The sequence below is a fragment of the Vigna angularis genome, chromosome 9 (assembly GCF_016808095.1).
Source record: "Vigna angularis cultivar LongXiaoDou No.4 chromosome 9, ASM1680809v1, whole genome shotgun sequence".
In the NCBI taxonomy this organism is placed as follows: domain Eukaryota; kingdom Viridiplantae; phylum Streptophyta; class Magnoliopsida; order Fabales; family Fabaceae; genus Vigna; species Vigna angularis.
Window position 1 is genome coordinate 31,027,199 of NC_068978.1, and position 19,067 is coordinate 31,046,265.

The following is a 19,067-nucleotide window of genomic DNA, read 5'->3' on the forward strand; positions in this document are numbered from 1 at the left end:
GTCAAGCCTCTTCATCTTCATCTCCTTTTCACCTCCAAACCACAGGATCATCAAGCTACTTGTTAGTCGAACTGTCTTGTTGGCAGAGACACCACACATTCTCCACTGCCTTACCCCTTTTTCAATATAACTAACGCTTTTACCAGACAACAAGTATCAACATGGAAAAGAAAAAGTGAAGTCTGGGATACAAATTTTTCTATGTCGCGTGAGCGCCAAAATTGAAGCAGGGAATGAAAATGTAGCAGTTGGTGAAGCGTTTGACGATGACTGGCTTGGCTGACGATGGTCTTAACTGGACAAATGGATTGATGAATGCGAGGTTCAATTTTCACATGAACTTATATCATGATGAGTGTTCTTGGAATAGTGACTAAGTTCCCCATTAGTCGAGTTGCCGACTAGCCGAGTTGTCGAATTGGCCGAACTTGAGAAAATTGTTGTTTATCAAAGGATTTTTCAATTGATAATTATTGACAAATTTTTCTTTTAATAATTATTGACAAATATAAATTTATATCAATAAATATTACTAACAATACTTTTATCGACGAATTTCAGTCTGTTAGAAATCCATTAAAAAACTATTAATGATAGATTTTTAAAGTTCTCAACAAATTTTAAACATCGATGATATTTATTTTTTTTTCATAGTGACATACATCTAAAAAGCATAGAAAGGTATAATAGTAATTAAACTTGTCAAATTAACTCATTTGATAGGATTTGACCCTAACACATGGGTTAGGGCCAAAAAAAGCCCACAAGACTGAAAAAATCTCTTATTAAAAAAGTCTACAAAGTCAAATATCCATAAAGTCTTATGGGTCAAGACCAGTCTATAGACCTTTCTTTTTACCATGAGAAAAATATATAATAAACCAAAAATTTGGAAATAATTAAATATAAGTCAAAAAACATAAAGTTATAATAAATTGAAGATCCATATCATAAATATAAAATAAAACACATTGTTCATAATATATCAAATAAAACAAAATATTCTAATTTTTGCTTTCAGTCCAATAATTGAGAAAAATGATCCACTTTCAAATTGTCAATATCCTCCATGATATCAAATGGAAGAAACATCTCTACAACTTTGATAGATTTGACAAGAGATAGTTTAGCACATACAACAACTCCTCTAGCAATGACTCCAAATAGATCTAAAACTATTATCTATAGGGATTAATAGAATTAAGAGGGAAAGTTGTGCAACATGCTTCTCAATGATGTTAGCACTTTCTTGTACTTAAAAGATAAGATAATTTCACATTTCATTTATAATATATGCTTAAAATATGTCAAGTTCCTATAGTATGAGCTAAAAGGATGGGGTCTAGCTCTATGAAAGATCAGACTGACCTTGGAACTCAAAGATAAATTAACAGCTCTAATAGTAATACAATCAAATAAAAGATAAATAACATAAAAATTGTGTTGAAAAAAAAAGTCTATTAATAAAGAACAAACATTCAAAATGATTAATTAAAAATAGATTAAATTAATTTGACATATTAACTGTCTAAGGTTTTATAGGAGATCAAAATACTAATTTCTATCAAATAACTATAACATATTATTACAATATATATATATATATATATATATATATATATGGGTCTGCTAACGCGCGTACGTCTGTTTTTCAGTTGGTACATTTTAGCAATGTGTACCGGATTTTAGTAGACAAAAATACCCTTATATATCATAGATTCTAAGTTTTAAGGTCAAGAGTATTTTAATAATTTTCATTCTCAAAACTTAAAAAAAAAAAGAAACCCTCGAAACCCTTACTCACCTCTCTCATTGCTCTCAATCCTTTCTCTTTCATATCTCTCACTCCAACCTTTTCTCTGTCATCCTACTGTAGCCCCAATTGAAAAAATCAGAAACAATTGCCTTTAAACAATTTACCTTTGTAAAGAGTTGAGTCATTGACATATTCACCTTCAGGCAAAGGTTCATTCAAGATCTCTTCAATTTCACCATCTTCACTAATCTCTCTAATTTCATCATCTGCATATGTTGAATCATCATCTCTAAAAAAACCCTCCAAGCCAATTACCAATTCTTTCGGATGTCATTATGCTTGTGAAAATTAAATAAAATTATATACGACAAAATTATAAAATGAAAACTCATTATAAAGTCATTTTTTGTAAGAAATTGTTTAACAACGAGTGTTTCTGATTTTTTCCAGGCCAATTATCAATTCATTTGATGTCATTATGCTTGTGAAAATTAGATAAAATTAGATAAGACAAAAATTATAAAATAAAAACTCATTATAAAATCATTTTTTGTAAGAAATTGTTTAACAACAAGTATTTCTAATTTTTTTCAGGTGAATTACCAATTCCTTTATGCTTGTGAAAATTGGATAAAATTAGATAAGACAAAAATTATAAGATGAAAACTCATTGTAATATTCATTTCTCGTTTTCATTACGTGTTATTTTCATTAATAAAATAACTTTAAATAATAAAACGACTTACATTTTTTCGCCTTAAATATTAAGGCAACACAATCTTTATTATTAGTTTATTAAAAGAAATTATTTTAATTTTATTTTAAAAAAAATGAGATCTAATTAATAACATCTAAAGTAGAGAAACAAAATTTAAAAAGTATTATTAAAAAATATTTGAAAATTAAGTACAAAGAGATATTAAACATTATTATCATAATTTATTTTTGTATTTTTCACGTGGTTGAAATTTTATGGTGAATAAAAAATGTCTCAAAACCCACTTTGCACGTGCTTTAACGAGTAAAGGATGGTTCTAAGAAATTGTCCCAAAAATCTGACAAAATACAACCTTAGTCGTATAAATATAACACATTATACTCCTAAAACGCATACACATATTTCATTTTCATGTTCCAGAAGACCAAAATCAAATGAATTTCAACACCACTCTCGAATCCCATGATTATGCTCTTCTTCAATCCATTCAACGCTTCCTCCTCGACGATACCCAAGACTTAAATGCACTCACGGCAGTTTTGGCCGCACCCAACGCCGTTTCACCTGTGGGGAGCGGCGGCGGATCCACGTCCACCCTTTTCACCACTTCCATCAACATGGAAGAGCGACCAACTACTTCCACGGAGGCGCGTGAGGATCCTACGGCGGCGCGTGGGGAATTCACGGAAGCGGGTGGTGGACACGCGTCTTACCAGAGGTTCAAGGGAGTGAGAAGAAGACCGTGGGGAAAGTTTGCGGCTGAGATAAGAGATCCAAAGAAGAACGGGGCGAGAGTTTGGCTTGGGACTTACGACTCGGCTGAGAGTGCGGCTTTAGCTTACGATCGAGCCGCTTTTGAAATGCGTGGCTCCAAAGCTAAGCTTAATTTTCCTCATTTAATTGGATGCCATGAGCCGAGCCAGAAAGAGAATGGCTAAAGTGGGATTTAATAAGTGGCGCCAAAATTTAAAATGAGTTGAGCTGAGTTAAATTGAACGATTCAGTAGAATATGAAGATGTGTATGAGTCATATTTATGGTTTATTTTGAGAAAAAAATTATTATAAAATTTCATGATATTTATCAATATATAAAGAGAACATTTAAGTATTTTATTATGTTCTTTCGTATTTTTTCAGGGTCATTCTATGTATAATTGTTTATAAGACTTTCTATTTTTCTTAGTATGAGTTTTTCATTTATTTTATTATTTTTGCTTATTTTATAATTTGAATATTTCTTTTTTAAGTGAAGTAATTTTGCATAGGATTATGTGATTCATTACCTTTTCTTCTAAAATGGTCTTTATATAAATTTTTGCCCGGTTTCATTCTATTTTCCGTAATTTATTTTTTGTTATTATATGATTGGCCTATATCCATCCGAACTTTTTAGAAAATTATGCCTATGATTATATCGTATGGACCATGGTTAGTTTAATACATAAAGGTCTAACACCTCCTTATTATCTATATATACTTAAATAATTCTTTTTCCTTTTCTTTCTTATTTTACCTATTTAAATATATCTCTTCTTCCTTTTCTTTTTCTTTACATTTTTTCATTATTACCTCATTCCTTTCTTTTACACGTTTTCTTTCTTTCTTTCTCTCTTTCTTCAATTGTTTAGTTTTTTATTTTCTAATATGCTCTTCCTCCACATTATTTTTTACAATAAATTGCATTATTGTGTTTTGCCATGCTTACATTGTTTGGTGGTCCTCAAATCATTGCCCCTAAAGCAAAACATATGGATGTACATATCTATGATGACATTAGAAGGATATGTTCAATTGTATAGCTCGTGAATTTAGTGGTTTCTTCAATTTACGTAGTGGAATATTTTGGATGAAAGAAGAAAAGTACAGATCTAGGTTTTAGAAATTAAGGGACATGACTTATGATAATATCATCCAATGGAAATTATTTTTCAGAGATAGAAAATAGATGACCACAATTGTCTTGTAAATTTTGTGCGAGAGAAATTTTGACAATAATTTGAAGTTATGCGTTGAAGGATTCAAGTTTGGGATATAAGCCAAAACATAGAAATATGAGAAACTTTGAATTATAACATCTTTCTTAGGAAGAACAGAAAAAAAAAGAATAAATAGGAAAAGAGAAGAACAATGAAGATGAGTTGTGAATAATAAGGTACCAATGAATGAGAAGAAGAGAAAAATGTGATATCAATGTAATGGTAATCATTTCTTGAGTTTCGTTTAAGATATTGTTAATTTGTGAATTTTATAAATGTGATAATGTTAGAGTATGTATTGAACGAAAGTCTTAATTGTAAAGTCATCATAACTCTATTAAACTCAAATTCATATAAGTAATGAAGTTTAGGTGACAAGAGTTGAAGAAGATTTCTATGGTGGCATTTGATATAAATGAACACTTTTCTAACTAGGCTACAGTGAATTAATCCTGTTTTAAGGAAAAAATTTAGACTGAGTAAATCTGCACAGATCATGATATTACACAATAAAGTTATTTGAGAGGTGCAAGATTTCACGTGTATTTGACTCCATACATGTTATTCCAAACTTGAATTATGATTGAATGATTTTATATGATATGTTGAATGGTTGAATTAGTGTATTATTTGAGCTATAATTGTTAAATTTTCATTAACTTACTTTTTGTTTTTATGGTGTTGAGATATCTACCTCCAATGATTGTACATTATACATAAACATAAGTAATGCAATTGAGAGTGAAGAGCAATGATAAGACTAAGAGTTAAAGAGGGAGTAGTTGTAGTTTAAGTATATAATTTTGTACTGTATATATACTTATAAGTTTGAATATGCTTTACACTTAATTTGTAATACTTTAATATCTACTTAACATTTTCGATGTAATACTTCAATCCCAGTAGGTCTCTCAACTTCTCAAATTTGTCTTGTCTAAAATGTATTAACTCACCAGTATCTGTAATATCACTGTCACTGAATAGCTCATGTCCATAAAGTCTGAATTGTGGAAACCTCTTCAAACAGTTGGTTTTGTTGCTTTACTATCTCTCAAATTTGCAGCTTTGTCTTCAAGCATACACTGAATGAAATACTTCTCAACTTTCTTCAATCACTTTCCCAATTACAGAATGCTTACTCGTCTACAATTTCATGGTAGGAGCATACAACACATTATTCATATATGTTGTTTTTCCATCTTGTAATCAACTCCTTCTACCATGATGGTACTATTATCACTAATAACTTATCAGCACATTTTACAGTGCTCTTTACACTAGAATCAAGATCCACCAACCATTCTCTATTTGCAGTCATATGATTAGAGTAGTATGTATCAAGATTACTATATATATTCAATCATTTCCTCCCCTATGTGCACTACTATAATCATGTCCATTACTATGTAACAAAAATAATGCAAGCACAAGACTTTTAGCACACACCAAGTTTATTAACAACAATATGCTTTCTTTTAACCTTATAATTTACAACATTATTTGCGTACACAGTATATATTTAACTTTGAAAAGCTTTCAATGTTATAATTATTTATCAACTAATGATATTATTAGTAAAAAAGCTAAAGAATCATGCACGTCATAACAATATAAACTATAAGAACTAACCTACTTAGAAATTTCTTTCAGAAACTTAAGTATTAACACTTATATTTCAAAGATGAAAAATACTAACTTTATTTGCCTTAATTTTATCACCTTTTAAACTTATACTATAAGGGATGTTAACAAAATTTTTGAAAAAGTGTTAGCAAAATAACTTAATTAAGAAGATGGACATAAATCAATGTAATTACTAAAAAATTAACTAATTTGAATTATTCTTTTAAGAATTTAAGTATTACTAAAAAAATTTAAAATATCAAGCAAAGTGTTTATTAGAACCAAATGATATATACTACTAATAAAACAAAATTACAAAGAATAAAAAAATACAAAGCCCATTTAAGGCCTTGAAAGTATATGAATACAATATTGGTGTTTATTTTGAATCTTTTAATTTTAAATGTTAATGCTAGTATTCTACTTTTTTTAGAGACCAAAAATGGTGTTTTACTAAACAAACAAGGAAAGGGATGAAATTTTAATAGGTTAAGAATTAAAAAAAAAAGAGAAACAAATTGAAATAAGTATTTAAATTAAAAAAAATCAACTTAAAAGTAAATGTCTCTAATAAGAGTATATATTTTCATTTTAACACATCCAACATGTAAATATTGTTTTGGATTTGAAGTTTGAATAACGAAAAATATAACATCTTACCTTTTTTGTCGTTATGATAACTTTAGTTTAACAGAGGATGGAGATGCAACTACTTTGCTAAGGAGGTTTTTATACCTTTTTAATAAATGATTAGTTCTTATTAAAGCTTAAACTATTATACTAAATATTATTTTTTTAATGAAACAATTTTAGAGAAATCACTTTCCCCGTTTATATAGAGTGGAAGGCGAGAATGAAATTATGTTATGGATAGTTTCATAGTTTATTGTGATGTACTTATCAAAATATACTATTTCTTATTTTTACTTGCATCACCACCAAATCCAATTAAAAAAATAAGATGATTCAAGAATATTATCTATCATAAAAAATATTTTTCAAATTTGTCAATTATATGACAATTTAATCACGGATTTGTCATTTTCTCCATTAATTTAGTTTACACTCTAAATTATATATTTGTAAAATATCAAGATTAGATTAACATAAGATACTTTTGAGGATGGAATAATAAAGTTAGAAGCATAATAATGGCCTTTGATAAGTTCTAGGTTATTTTGGAACCATCTCTTAAAGTGTTCTAATAATGATGTAATGTTTATAATAACACAACCATTGACTACACCATTTTTTTTAGTTCAAAAATTATTCTTTTTGTCTTTCCCTTTTTTGTGAGTTTGTGGTTGGACAAAAGATCAAGATGACAAATAATTCTTGTTATAGTGTTGTCTATTTTTTGAATTTTCTTGTTGAAAACAAAGATTAATATATTAGAGCAACAAAAAATAATGGATAAATTATAAGGTGGGACAATAAAGATATGATTGCATTATTAATTAGGGTTATGTTGATGGTATCATTGCGTGAGTTTCTATATTGAATTCAACACCAACCAAAACCAGGTACCACTTAATTCTTCAATTTATTTTACTCTTTTTCACAAGTTTGAACACATTAACAATGGAACATCTTGGGATGGTCGAAACAATGTTTGAAACTATTGAACTTCCATTTGGAGACCTGGGCACTTGGATTTTGTCACATTTAATGATCGATACCATGTTGAATACTTGCATATTATTTATTTCAGAATAATAAAATAAAAGTGTTAACAAAATATGTTTTAAACTTTATAAATTTATAAATTAAATTATATTAAAAAATAACATATTGACAAAATAAATAACAACAATTTCAATCAAATTAAATTTAAACATATACAATAAATAAATTTTAAATAAAAATATATTAAATAACATTAAAATATTAAATTATTTAAGTAATAAAAAATAACAAATACACAAATTTTAGAGCATGTTTCGAAACCAAGAGTGACAATGGAAGACGAAAGAGTATAGAGGAGCGTGTTTCAAACCTTAACTTTCCTTTTCAGTTTTTCTATTAAGACACGTCCTCAAACCAAAATAATCCTTATTTCTATTAAGACATTTTGTAAGTTTAAATATATATTTCTTTGGATAAAAAATATAAATTCAAATCACTCATCATACAAATATACAAAAAATTTATGGTCTCATCATACGATACAATCACAAGTAATTTTATTATCAGCAAATTGAAATGTAACTCTCAAAGGTTACCAATATAAGTGTCCATTTTCATTACTCTTCTTGCAAGCTCAGAAGAAATACATTGATACCATTTTCTATTGTTCCCTTTGAGAGCCCCGACAAAATACACATGTGTCAGTTCTTGTTACTCCCTTCGAGAGCCTAGAGGAAGTTCACACTCGACACAACTATACAAAGTTATCCTTCACCACTTTTAGTCGAGTCACCACACACAAACATGCAAGAAGACAATAAAAGAAAAAAAATGTAAGATTTTCCTACCTCTTACTCATCACTTCTTTTTTTTTTCTCCTTCAAAACTCAACCTTTAAAACTTTCTCCCTTCTTTCTTAATTTGTCAACGTTTTTAGTAAGAGTCTCCTCTCCCTAAACCTTATTTTTCACTATATTTATAAGCGTAATATATTTAAGAAAAATAAATATTTGATTCTCACTTATCTAATATATAACAATATATAAAAAAATATATATCATAATATTTAACTATATCTTAACATATATTTTAATTTGTAACAATACATAATAACTTATATCTATACATTAACTTATATCCAATGGTTTCCTATATTTAATTAACTCTCATACTATTTCAATATATGAGAACACTTTTTAATAATCAAGTTCAAAATGTCATCGATGGTGAAAATTCATGATCAAAACTAACAACTATAAGAATATTATAGAAATATATTTGAAAATTATAGGTAAATATATATATATATATATATATATATATATATATATATAAGATTTATGTTTTATAAATATCATACTTGTATTTTGTAACATAAGTTAAAACTTATGAACACTTATTTAAATCTTAAGTAGGAATTCTTAACAGGAACAAAGTCAACCATTTCGTTTTCAATCATTTATTTCAAACACTTTATCTCTTTCATTTACTTTAATACATTTTCTTTGTTTCAATAATAATATACTTTATATGCATATTTTCATAATATTTGTTATACATTACCTCTACCAAATAAATTCAGATTAATTAATACCTTTATTTTTAAAGATATTTACAACATGGATTAATAAACTTTAACTATAGACTTATAATAAATAATTTACAACAGAAAAATAAAGAAATTCACCCTTACTATATATATATATATATATATATATATATATATATATATATATATATATATATATATATATACACACAGAATCGACGTTATATTTCTGTTATTTTAGATAAGTTCGAACAAATCTGGTCATTACAGACGTAACCTCACCCACTTACAAAATTCTACAGTAAGTATATTCTTTTCACATTTCATCACTTTATACACTGACAAAATTACAAAATGTAATATTTTATTAATCATAAAAAAGGAAATTTAAATATACTTTATGTTAAATACAGTGAAAATTATATATGGATTAACCTCCCTTGTGTTAAATACACACATAGGATTCTCTATTTATAATAGAAGAAATATGGATTAAACCCAAAATACAAATAAGAAATAATAACAAACTAACTAAAAGATAAAAGATATAATATATCTAGGTATGAATATGGTTCGTGTAAAAGGATTTATTGGTTTAAATTCTTGACATTTTCAAATTGTCATTTTTAACTTATAACTAATTATAATTAATTTAAAATTAAACATGAAATTTTTTATTAGCATAAGTAGAATAATAATAAGAAATCAAATTAACATAATTAACTAATTATTTGTGAGCATGCAAACTCATATGACATTACTATATATTCTAACATCATCGAACACAATATTAATAATTTATTATCACATGAAAAATGTAATTAAAAAAATAAATAAAAAATATTAAAAAAATTTATATCATATATATTTTTCAAAATATATTATGTCATTATTTTCTAATCGTTAAAATAGTTTACGTGAATAATTATGATAATATAAAATTATAACTTAACTGTAAAATTCATTTTCTTATATATATAGTTTGATTTCTCATTGTACAATTTGACCCTGTTACCGTTCTGGCACAACATTGTATAAGATGATTAAAAGCTGTGAATGTGAAATCGTATTTTTCTTAATATAGAAAGATGTCAGTGACAAAGTACAGAAGCCAGAATAAAAATGTACGGTTGAATATTCATTATTATTTTATTGCATTTGATTTGCATGGCCAAATGGCATTATGAACTTTGTATTCAAAAGTAAAGAAATGAAGATGGCGGCAAAAATGGCAGATGTATGTTTGAGTGTAATAACTCCATAGCTTTGTTTAATACATCCACTTTCCATTGTAGAAGCTGGCTGGCCGGCGGAGTTACACATGCATATGCCACTTTTTGTAGCTTTCTACACCTTTTCTAGTTTTTGTCATTCTTGTTATTCTAAGCTCATCTTCTTCATTGTTTCACATTTCTCTTTCTATTTTTTTTGTGTGTATATAATATATATACATGTCATTCTTAGGTCATGTTTCATTTGAGCTTGAAAGAGTGTTCTGAGGATTTGGAGAGATTATCAAACCTCTTTGAGAGGTGAATTTCTGGTAATGCTCATAACTTTGGTGGGGCAAGAGAATCAAAATTTTAGTTTTTTGCTGTAGAATGGTTTAGAGCTCACTCTGTGAACTAGGAAAGTTGTAGATATGCATGTGTATATGTTGTTTCTGTGAGGTTTTTCTGAGGGAAGACATTGGGAGATTAGTACTAAGAAGTTGTGAAGAAATTTATATAAAAGACTAAGATATCACTTCTAAGCAAAAACGGATTTGGGTTGAAAATGATTTCTTGATATCTTATGAATATATTCATAATTCTTTAGTACCAAATCTCCTAGTACTTCTCGGAAAAACCTCACAATTTCAGATTTATGTTGTTGTCTCAACTGCAATATTTTTTGGGAATTGGCAACATTTTTTATTATGTTTTGCTGATATGGTTCATCAATATCTATATTTAAAGGGTTCTAACTGTGACTCAGAGCTCAAAAGTGCGTATATTGTGTTGTTGGAAGAGAATAGAAGATAAGCAGCTTCAAAATGGGAGAGGGGTCTGTTGAACTTGATGCTATTATAAAGGAAGCTGTTGATCTGGTATGTGAAAACATATTATAGTTTCTTAAATGCAAATTATCAGTTAACACTTCAATGTTGGTTAATTAATCAGTTGGAAATTAATCAGAAGCTGTTTTGCTTTTGTTTTAAAAAAAGGTGATGATTAGTAGTAGTACATAGGAGGTATAAACCAAATTGGTTCAAGGAATTTGATGAACTTGGAATTTGTGACATGCAGGAGAACATTCCTCTTGAAGAGGTTTTTGATAATCTCAAATGTACAAGAGAAGGTTTAAGCTCTCAGCAAGTACAAGAGAGGCTAGACTTGTTTGGATACAATAAGCTTGAAGAAAAGAAGGTGAAAAGTCAAACTTCAATGCCTTTTTAGTTTCTTATTTCCTTTTCAATTTGTTTATCAGGTTTCTCATGAATAGCTTCTGCATGTACCTTTTAATGATTAAACAGGAAAGTAAGATACTGAAGTTTTTGGGGTTTATGTGGAATCCTCTGTCATGGGTTATGGAAGCTGCTGCTATCATGGCCATAGGCATGGCACATGGAGGGGTAAATCTTCACCTTTGCTTTTGAGTTTATACTATATATTCTCCATGGTATTGTTAAGTTTAATTTAATGAATGAAAAACAAAACAGCAATCTAACAGCTATGCTATGGATCAATTTGGTCTTTAATGTTACAATAAACAAAAAAAGTTCATGCTATTTTTCAATTTTGCAAAACTTGATGTTGCAAAAGACAAATTTAGTCCATGATTATTTGACAATTTAAGTTTGATTCACAACATTGACATCACTAGTCTGTTTGATTCTTAACATTACTAAATCAATCAACACAGTTAAATCATTAGCCAATTCAATCTCTGACATGAGGGACAAAATTGGCTATAAAGTTGGGACTAGTTTCACTAATGGTTACCAAAATTAGGAATTGAATAGGAAAACCCTAATGTTAAAGGCTAAAATGAGTAATGGTTCCCAATTTCATGTTTTTACTTATTTCAGACTAAAATATCAATTATTAAAAGTTCGAGAGATTTGATGTTTTACACTTTTCATGGTGAATTTTATTCCATTCCTTTTGCTACTTTTAATTTGGAAGTTATGGATACTATTAATTTTCAAAGGACTGTGGCATGCAAGATTAAATTTTTGGTGGTAACTAGTTACTATCATAGGTTTGAATGTTAAAGTCATATTTCATCATCAATTAGTCAGAGTTTACTTTTCTGAGAACTGTACAGTTACAATTTATAATTCATTATCCACTAAATTTTATATAACAACAACAACTCCTTAATTCTGCAGAATGAAAGAGCAGATTATCAAGATTTTATTGGCATAGTTCTTTTGCTACTTATAAACTCCACCATCAGTTTCATAGAAGAAAACAATGCTGGCAATGCAGCTGCTGCCCTTATGGCCAGATTAGCCCCAAAAGCAAAGGTAATTTCCCTCTTCAACTGATTTAACTGTAGCTTCCTATATCATAATTGCATGTTTTTTGTTTTCCTTTCAGATTTCTCTACCAATATCTTTGTTATACTGTTTTGTTTACATTTCCTTTGGCATCCAATTACATTTACAGGTACTTCGTGATGGAAAATGGAGTGAAGAAGAAGCTTCGGTGTTGGTTCCTGGAGACATAATTAGCATCAAGCTTGGTGACATAATTCCTGCTGATGCACGTCTCCTTGAAGGTGATCCTTTGAAGATTGATCAGGTAAAATTGGCTGTTAGTGGGTGAGGTTGATGCATATCAACCATCTTAAACTAAAATAAGATGTGAACTAAATAGGAAACTTCTGAAATGGTTCTAATAGTTTCTCAAGAAAAAAGGAATATGTTTCTATATTAGTATGAAATTAATCATTTCACACATAGATGGAGAAAGTTAGTAATATGGATCTCATGCTAAATAGGATCTCTGAAAAACTGGTCTGAACCAAATGGCTTCGTGTGGTGAGTCATGTAGAGTTTAAAAATGCACTGATGTTCGTATATTAATTTCTTTTTAAGATATTTTAAAACATCAAAATCAGTGTCTATCAATATATTTTGAAGACACAACAGAGAAACAACACACAAAAAAACCAGCAGAAACTCCAAATTCGTCTATGTAACTGATCTTAAGCTAATGGTAAAAGGCTCTTGTTATTCAATTATATATGTTCATGAACTGCGACATGATGCTGCATAGAAAGATGAAATGTGACATGAACTTCATCATCATTCCATTCCATGCATCCCCTTCCTGCATTCAATTATATATGTTCATGTGTTTTTCAGTCTGCTCTTACTGGGGAGTCACTTCCTGTCAGCAAACACCCTGGAGAAGGAGTATATTCTGGTTCAACCTGCAAGCAAGGAGAAATTGAGGCAGTGGTTATTGCAACCGGAGTTCACACCTTTTTTGGGAAGGCAGCTCATCTTGTGGAGAACACAACACATGTTGGACATTTCCAGAAGGTTCTCACATATAGAATTTGTAGTGCTCTTAATGTTGTGCAAATGAATGTTGTCTCAAGTAAAGTCATTTCCGTGTGGAATATTTGTCAAGATGATGCTCAGTGCAATCACATAATTGTTTCAGGTTCTAACATCTATTGGGAACTTCTGCATCTGTTCAATTGCTGTTGGTATGGTCATTGAAATCATTGTGATATATGCAATCCATAAAAAGGGATACAGAAATGGGATTGATAACCTTCTGGTGCTATTAATTGGTGGCATCCCTATTGCAATGCCAACAGTCCTTTCTGTTACAATGGCTATTGGTTCACACCGGTTGTCTCAGCAGGTTTGTGATCCAAACATTTCAATGGCTTTTTAAAGATCACTAATGTGCTGTTGAGCTAATAACTATCATGGGTGTATCCTTTGCAGGGTGCCATAACAAAGAGAATGACTGCCATTGAAGAGATGGCTGGAATGGATGTGTTATGCAGTGACAAGACAGGCACATTAACTCTTAACAAGCTTTCAGTGGACAAGAATATCATTGAGGTCTTAATTTTTTCTTCTTAGTTTCTACAATGAAACTGAACATAGCTAATGGTTTGATACAATTTCATATGGGCAAAATGTCATTAACGTACAAAGGTGAATAGGACAGGACATGGTAGATTCCTTCAAGCAATGCTATTAATTAGACCACTCAATTCTGAAATTAGACAACTCAACTTCTTAAAGAAACATATTATGGGAAAGTGATGAGCAATGCTAATAATTGACATCAACTTACAATTTATGATAAAGCACTGAAAATCCTTTTCATATATTGAACCTTTACATTTTGCATACATGAATAGATATTAATGAATCTGAGTGATGGTATGCTAACTTTCTTTTTCCAAAAAACTATCAATATCTGGTAGGTTTTTGTTAAAAACGTTGACAGTGATATGGTTGTACTTATGGCCGCAAGAGCATCAAGGCTAGAGAACCAGGATGCAATTGATGGTGCTATAGTTTCAATGTTAGCAGACCCAAAGGAGGTACAAGTTCAAAGATATCCTATATTAACAGACAATAATTTTTCACTATTCTAATTGTAGCATTCAACAAAGCAAGTTTCCACCCTCTTCTGTAGTTGAAATCTGATTAGTTTACTAATGGTCCTTTAATTTTGCAAGGCAAGAGCTGGAATAAAAGAAGTTCACTTCCTTCCATTCAATCCAACTGATAAAAGAACTGCACTAACATACCTTGATGCTGCTGGTAAGATGCACAGGGTTAGCAAAGGAGCACCAGAGCAGGTAGTACATAATCCAAGTCTAAAGAATCATAGTACCAACTACAGTAACATTGTTTGATCATTATTTAACTATACTTTGTAGATTCTCAATCTTGCATATAACAAATCAGAAATACAACAAAAGGTTCATGCAATCATTGACAAGTTTGCAGAACGTGGACTTCGTTCTCTTGCAGTTGCCCGCCAGGTTTACTCCCTAAGAATTCTCCATCATCTCGTTGGTATACAGTGTGTGCATTTTTTATAGAAGTTGAATTTTTCTCCAATTTAGGAAGTACCTGAGGGAACTAAAGACAGTCCAGGAGGACCATGGGAATTTGTTGGCCTTCTGCCTCTTTTCGATCCACCTCGCCATGATAGTGCAGAAACAATTAGAAGAGCTCTTGATCTTGGCGTGAGTGTCAAAATGATCACTGGTATGTGGTCACTATTACTTTATGTTCATTTAAGAGTATTGCAAATATCTTGATTGCGTTTACAATATGAACTTTTAAGGAAATGCCTCTGTGAACAAACAAGTTCTAGACATAAAACTATGTATGATTATAAATGAAATCTTCTATTTGGAAAACTAAATAAGGCGCTATCCTGTTTAGTATTCTTCTTACTGTTAGTTATTCTTTGAAGAAATTGTCTTCATGCATAGAACAACTAAACAGTCTTAATTGTTACCTTGATTTCTTCTATGCTTTAATTGCTATTGTTTAGACTGCTCCTACTAAACAATGTGTCCTAGACAGTGGAGAAGAGAATAAAGTCCACTAAAACAAATCAAATTAAAATTGCATGGCTTAACATGACATCTAGCTACATTTCCAACATCCTGAATTTTTCAAATTCTAAAGATAAGCCTATAACATTGGGTACTATAGTGAACATAGAAAAAAGTCTGTGATAGTTTCTGCTACCACTGAGTGATACTACCAGTATAATAGAGTTATTCTCGTATTCTTTCTTACTGTTTTAATTCTAGGGTACACAAGAAAGAGATGCTCATGTTATATTGTAAAAAAAACCTTTCAGGTGATCAACTTGCAATAGGTAAGGAAACAGGAAGACGTCTTGGGATGGGGACTAACATGTATCCTTCTTCATCGCTACTTGGTGAAAATAAAGATGGATTGGGTGCTGTCGCTGTTGATGATCTCATTGAGAATGCTGATGGTTTTGCTGGAGTCTTTCCTGGTAAGCTAAGAAATCAGTAATCAAAAGGAAGCTGTAATTTAATGTTATGTTCAATTTTTGATAATGTGTTTCCCTCAGAGCACAAGTATGAGATTGTGAAGAGGTTACAAGCTAGAAAACACATTTGTGGGATGACTGGTGATGGGGTGAACGATGCACCTGCCTTGAAGATAGCAGACATAGGTATTGCTGTAGCAGATGCTACAGATGCTGCCAGAAGCGCATCTGACATAGTCCTAACAGAACCTGGGTTGAGTGTGATCATAAGTGCAGTTCTAACTAGCCGTGCAATTTTCCAGAGAATGAAAAATTACACAGTAATTCCACAACTATCTACATATATGTAAAAGAAAATAATTATAATCTTTCTGTGTGACAACAAATCATGATTATTTTTATTCCTTTTCCTTTGCAGATATATGCCATATCTATCACTATTCGTATTGTGGTAAGCTTTTTGTACATGAAGAATATATTCAGAATGAACCTGATCACCAACCTTCTTCTCATTTTCAGTTTTTTTTTTTTTCCTTTTCAGCTTGGTTTCATGTTACTGAACAGCTTTTGGAAATTTGACTTTCCTCCCTTCATGGTTCTTGTCATTGCCATTCTTAATGATGGTAATATTAACTTCTTTCTAGTATCTTAATCTAAAGTTTCATCATATTTTGGTGGTTAGTACATGAAATATTTTCTTTCTTGTCCACTTACTTGTTAGCATCCTTGTAGGTACCATCATGACAATATCTAAAGATAGGGTTAAGCCCTCTCCATTTCCTGATAGTTGGAAGCTTAGTGAAATTTTTGCAACTGGGATTGTTCTTGGCAGCTATCTGGCTCTAATGACTGTGATCTTCTTCTATATAGTTGTTGAAACAGACTTCTTTCCTGTAAGTATCTTCTTTTCCAGTTGTCCACTACGTTTTTCTTTCATTCAATGATGTGATCGTTGATATGAAGTATTTTTCCCCAGAACAAATTTGGCGTGAGACACTTTCATTATGATCCAAATGCTGAGGACAGTGATCCAACCAAAAGAATGTTGGGATCTGCTGTCTATCTTCAAGTTAGTACCATTAGTCAAGCCTTAATTTTCGTGACAAGGTCAAGGGGTTGGTCCTACACAGAAAGACCTGGTCTTTTGCTTGTCATTGCCTTCATCATTGCTCAAGCGGTACATGGTTTTCTCAATCTTCCTGAATTACTTATCCAAACCTCTAAAACCATTTGAACTTGCTTATTTCATTTTGCCATAATTTTGACAGATTGCTACTGTTATATCTGCCACTCTCACTTGGGATGTTGCTGGGATCAGAAGAATCGGTTGGGGCTGGACAGGAGCTATTTGGCTTTACAATACTGTAACTTATTTACTTCTAGATCCTTTGAAGTTTGCAGTTCGTTATGCATTAAGTGGAAGGGCTTGGAATCTGGTGGTCAACCAAAGGGTTAGTACTATGACTGAACCTCATAAATTCAGAAAAAAAATTGTGGAGAATGAATACCAAGAAATAGGTTGAAAACATAAAGTATGACAGATGATTTATCATATATTTATACTCTAAGACTCAGAATAACTAGAGCACTTATATAGTTATGTGACACCTTGCTGATGCAAATTAACAGACCGCATTCATCAACAAAAACGACTTTGGAAGAGAAGCTCGTGAGGCTGCATGGGCTACTGAGCAGAGAACCTTACATGGCCTCCACTCTGCTGAGTCAAAAGGGTTTACAGATAAGCACACCTTCAGAGAAATTAATACATTGGCAGAAGAGGCAAGGAGAAGAGCAGAGATAGCAAGGTCACTGTCTTTATTCAACTTCAAACTGTTTTTTAATTTTATTTTACCATTAAATGGTTTTTCTTTTCCCACTTATTAAAATTTTCTTCCTTGTGATGCAGGCTGAGAGAGCTTCACACTCTGAAAGGTAGAGTGGAATCATTTGCCAAGCTAAGGGGTTTGGACATAGATGCCATGAACGGACACTACACTGTCTAAGACTTTATGACTGCTATCTATCATGATTCTTATATCACGTGGCTCTTGTATTATGGCTTTGTCAAGTGTCAGACTACAGGTTTTACCTCAACAATGTATCTGCTGAATTTTCATTAACTTTTCGTTCAAACCATTGGTTGTTGTTTGCTCTTTTCCTTTGTCTTTCTTCTTTGGGATAATTGTATCTATTGTTATAATAATGTTATTCACACATATCACTCTTTGGAAAGTAAAATATTTCATTTGTAAACATTTCTTAGTTTTGCCAGAAAACATGAATGGCAATAGTTTTAAACAATACATTGAAGTAATATACAAATAAATGGGTGTCATTTTCTTCTACCGGAGCTATAAAATGGTAAAACATTCTGTTTCATCCTATAATATCAACTCAAATTAAGAGATTTTACAGCTAACCCAGAATTTCTTGGCAAGTGGTTAATATATGTTATATACAATTGTTTGTGGTAGGAACTAATATTATTGTGGTTTAATATAGAAAACATTCGGAAGACAGTGCTCTGATAATAACAAAGGTAATGTGCAGAAATAAGAAATTGAGAATGAAACAAAAAATCAGAGAAGGAAAACTTCTCTTTGTGGCAACAGCTACCCACAACTACCCAAATGATCATCAAGCCCTTTTCCCTTGATCCCATGCAGACTCTAACCTTATCACATGCTTCCCACACTTGTTGCCAGATATGCAAATTTGTTATAGGCTGCATAGTTCCCTTCTTTACAAGTACATATATAGGATTGCGTAAAATTTTAACTTAAGTGTCTGAGGTGCAGTTGAGTTGCTATC

General features: G+C 30.6%; 3 protein-coding genes across 3 annotated transcripts; all 3 read left to right on the forward strand.

The window, feature by feature from the left end:
• Nucleotides 1–2,873: 2,873 nt before the first annotated feature.
• LOC108347281 (ethylene-responsive transcription factor 13) lies at nucleotides 2,874–3,581 on the forward strand. Its single transcript, XM_017586449.2, has one exon. The coding sequence runs from the start codon at nucleotides 2,909–2,911 to the stop codon at nucleotides 3,410–3,412; it is 504 nt and encodes a 167-aa protein (XP_017441938.1). The 5' UTR covers nucleotides 2,874–2,908; the 3' UTR covers nucleotides 3,413–3,581.
• Nucleotides 3,582–11,284: 7,703 nt separating this feature from the next.
• Nucleotides 11,285–11,887, forward strand: LOC128193967 (plasma membrane ATPase 1-like). Its single transcript, XM_052868175.1, has 3 exons — nucleotides 11,285–11,338; nucleotides 11,538–11,657; nucleotides 11,765–11,887. Exons 1-3 carry the CDS (start codon nucleotides 11,285–11,287, stop codon nucleotides 11,885–11,887), a joined length of 297 nt encoding a protein of 98 aa, XP_052724135.1.
• A 699-nt stretch (nucleotides 11,888–12,586) lies between these two features.
• Nucleotides 12,587–18,948, forward strand: LOC108346210 (ATPase 11, plasma membrane-type). Its single transcript, XM_017585222.2, has 18 exons — nucleotides 12,587–12,760; nucleotides 12,903–13,037; nucleotides 13,604–13,816; nucleotides 13,908–14,114; nucleotides 14,201–14,320; nucleotides 14,692–14,811; nucleotides 14,950–15,072; nucleotides 15,154–15,258; nucleotides 15,343–15,487; nucleotides 16,095–16,256; nucleotides 16,335–16,573; nucleotides 16,672–16,704; nucleotides 16,795–16,876; nucleotides 16,986–17,146; nucleotides 17,230–17,430; nucleotides 17,522–17,704; nucleotides 17,883–18,061; nucleotides 18,163–18,948. The coding sequence occupies exons 1-18, from the start codon at nucleotides 12,734–12,736 to the stop codon at nucleotides 18,257–18,259; spliced, it is 2,532 nt and encodes an 843-aa protein (XP_017440711.2). The 5' UTR covers nucleotides 12,587–12,733; the 3' UTR covers nucleotides 18,260–18,948.
• Nucleotides 18,949–19,067: the final 119 nt, after the last annotated feature.

Bases quoted from the DNA above. Each gene is read 5' to 3' on its own strand.
- LOC128193967 (XM_052868175.1), top strand. From the start codon at position 11,285: ATGGGAGAGGGGTCTGTTGAACTTGATGCTATTATAAAGGAAGCTGTT. The intron at 11,339-11,537 runs GTATGTGAAAAC...TGTGACATGCAG, and splicing joins TAAAGGAAGCTGTTGATCTG to GAGAACATTCCTCTTGAAGA. The intron at 11,658-11,764 runs GTGAAAAGTCAA...ATGATTAAACAG, and splicing joins ATAAGCTTGAAGAAAAGAAG to GAAAGTAAGATACTGAAGTT.
- LOC108347281 (XM_017586449.2), top strand. From the start codon at position 2,909: ATGAATTTCAACACCACTCTCGAATCCCATGATTATGCTCTTCTTCAA.
- LOC108346210 (XM_017585222.2), top strand. From the start codon at position 12,734: ATGGCCAGATTAGCCCCAAAAGCAAAG. The intron at 13,817-13,907 runs GTTGTGCAAATG...TAATTGTTTCAG, and splicing joins GAATTTGTAGTGCTCTTAAT to GTTCTAACATCTATTGGGAA. The intron at 15,073-15,153 runs GTAGTACATAAT...TATACTTTGTAG, and splicing joins GCAAAGGAGCACCAGAGCAG to ATTCTCAATCTTGCATATAA.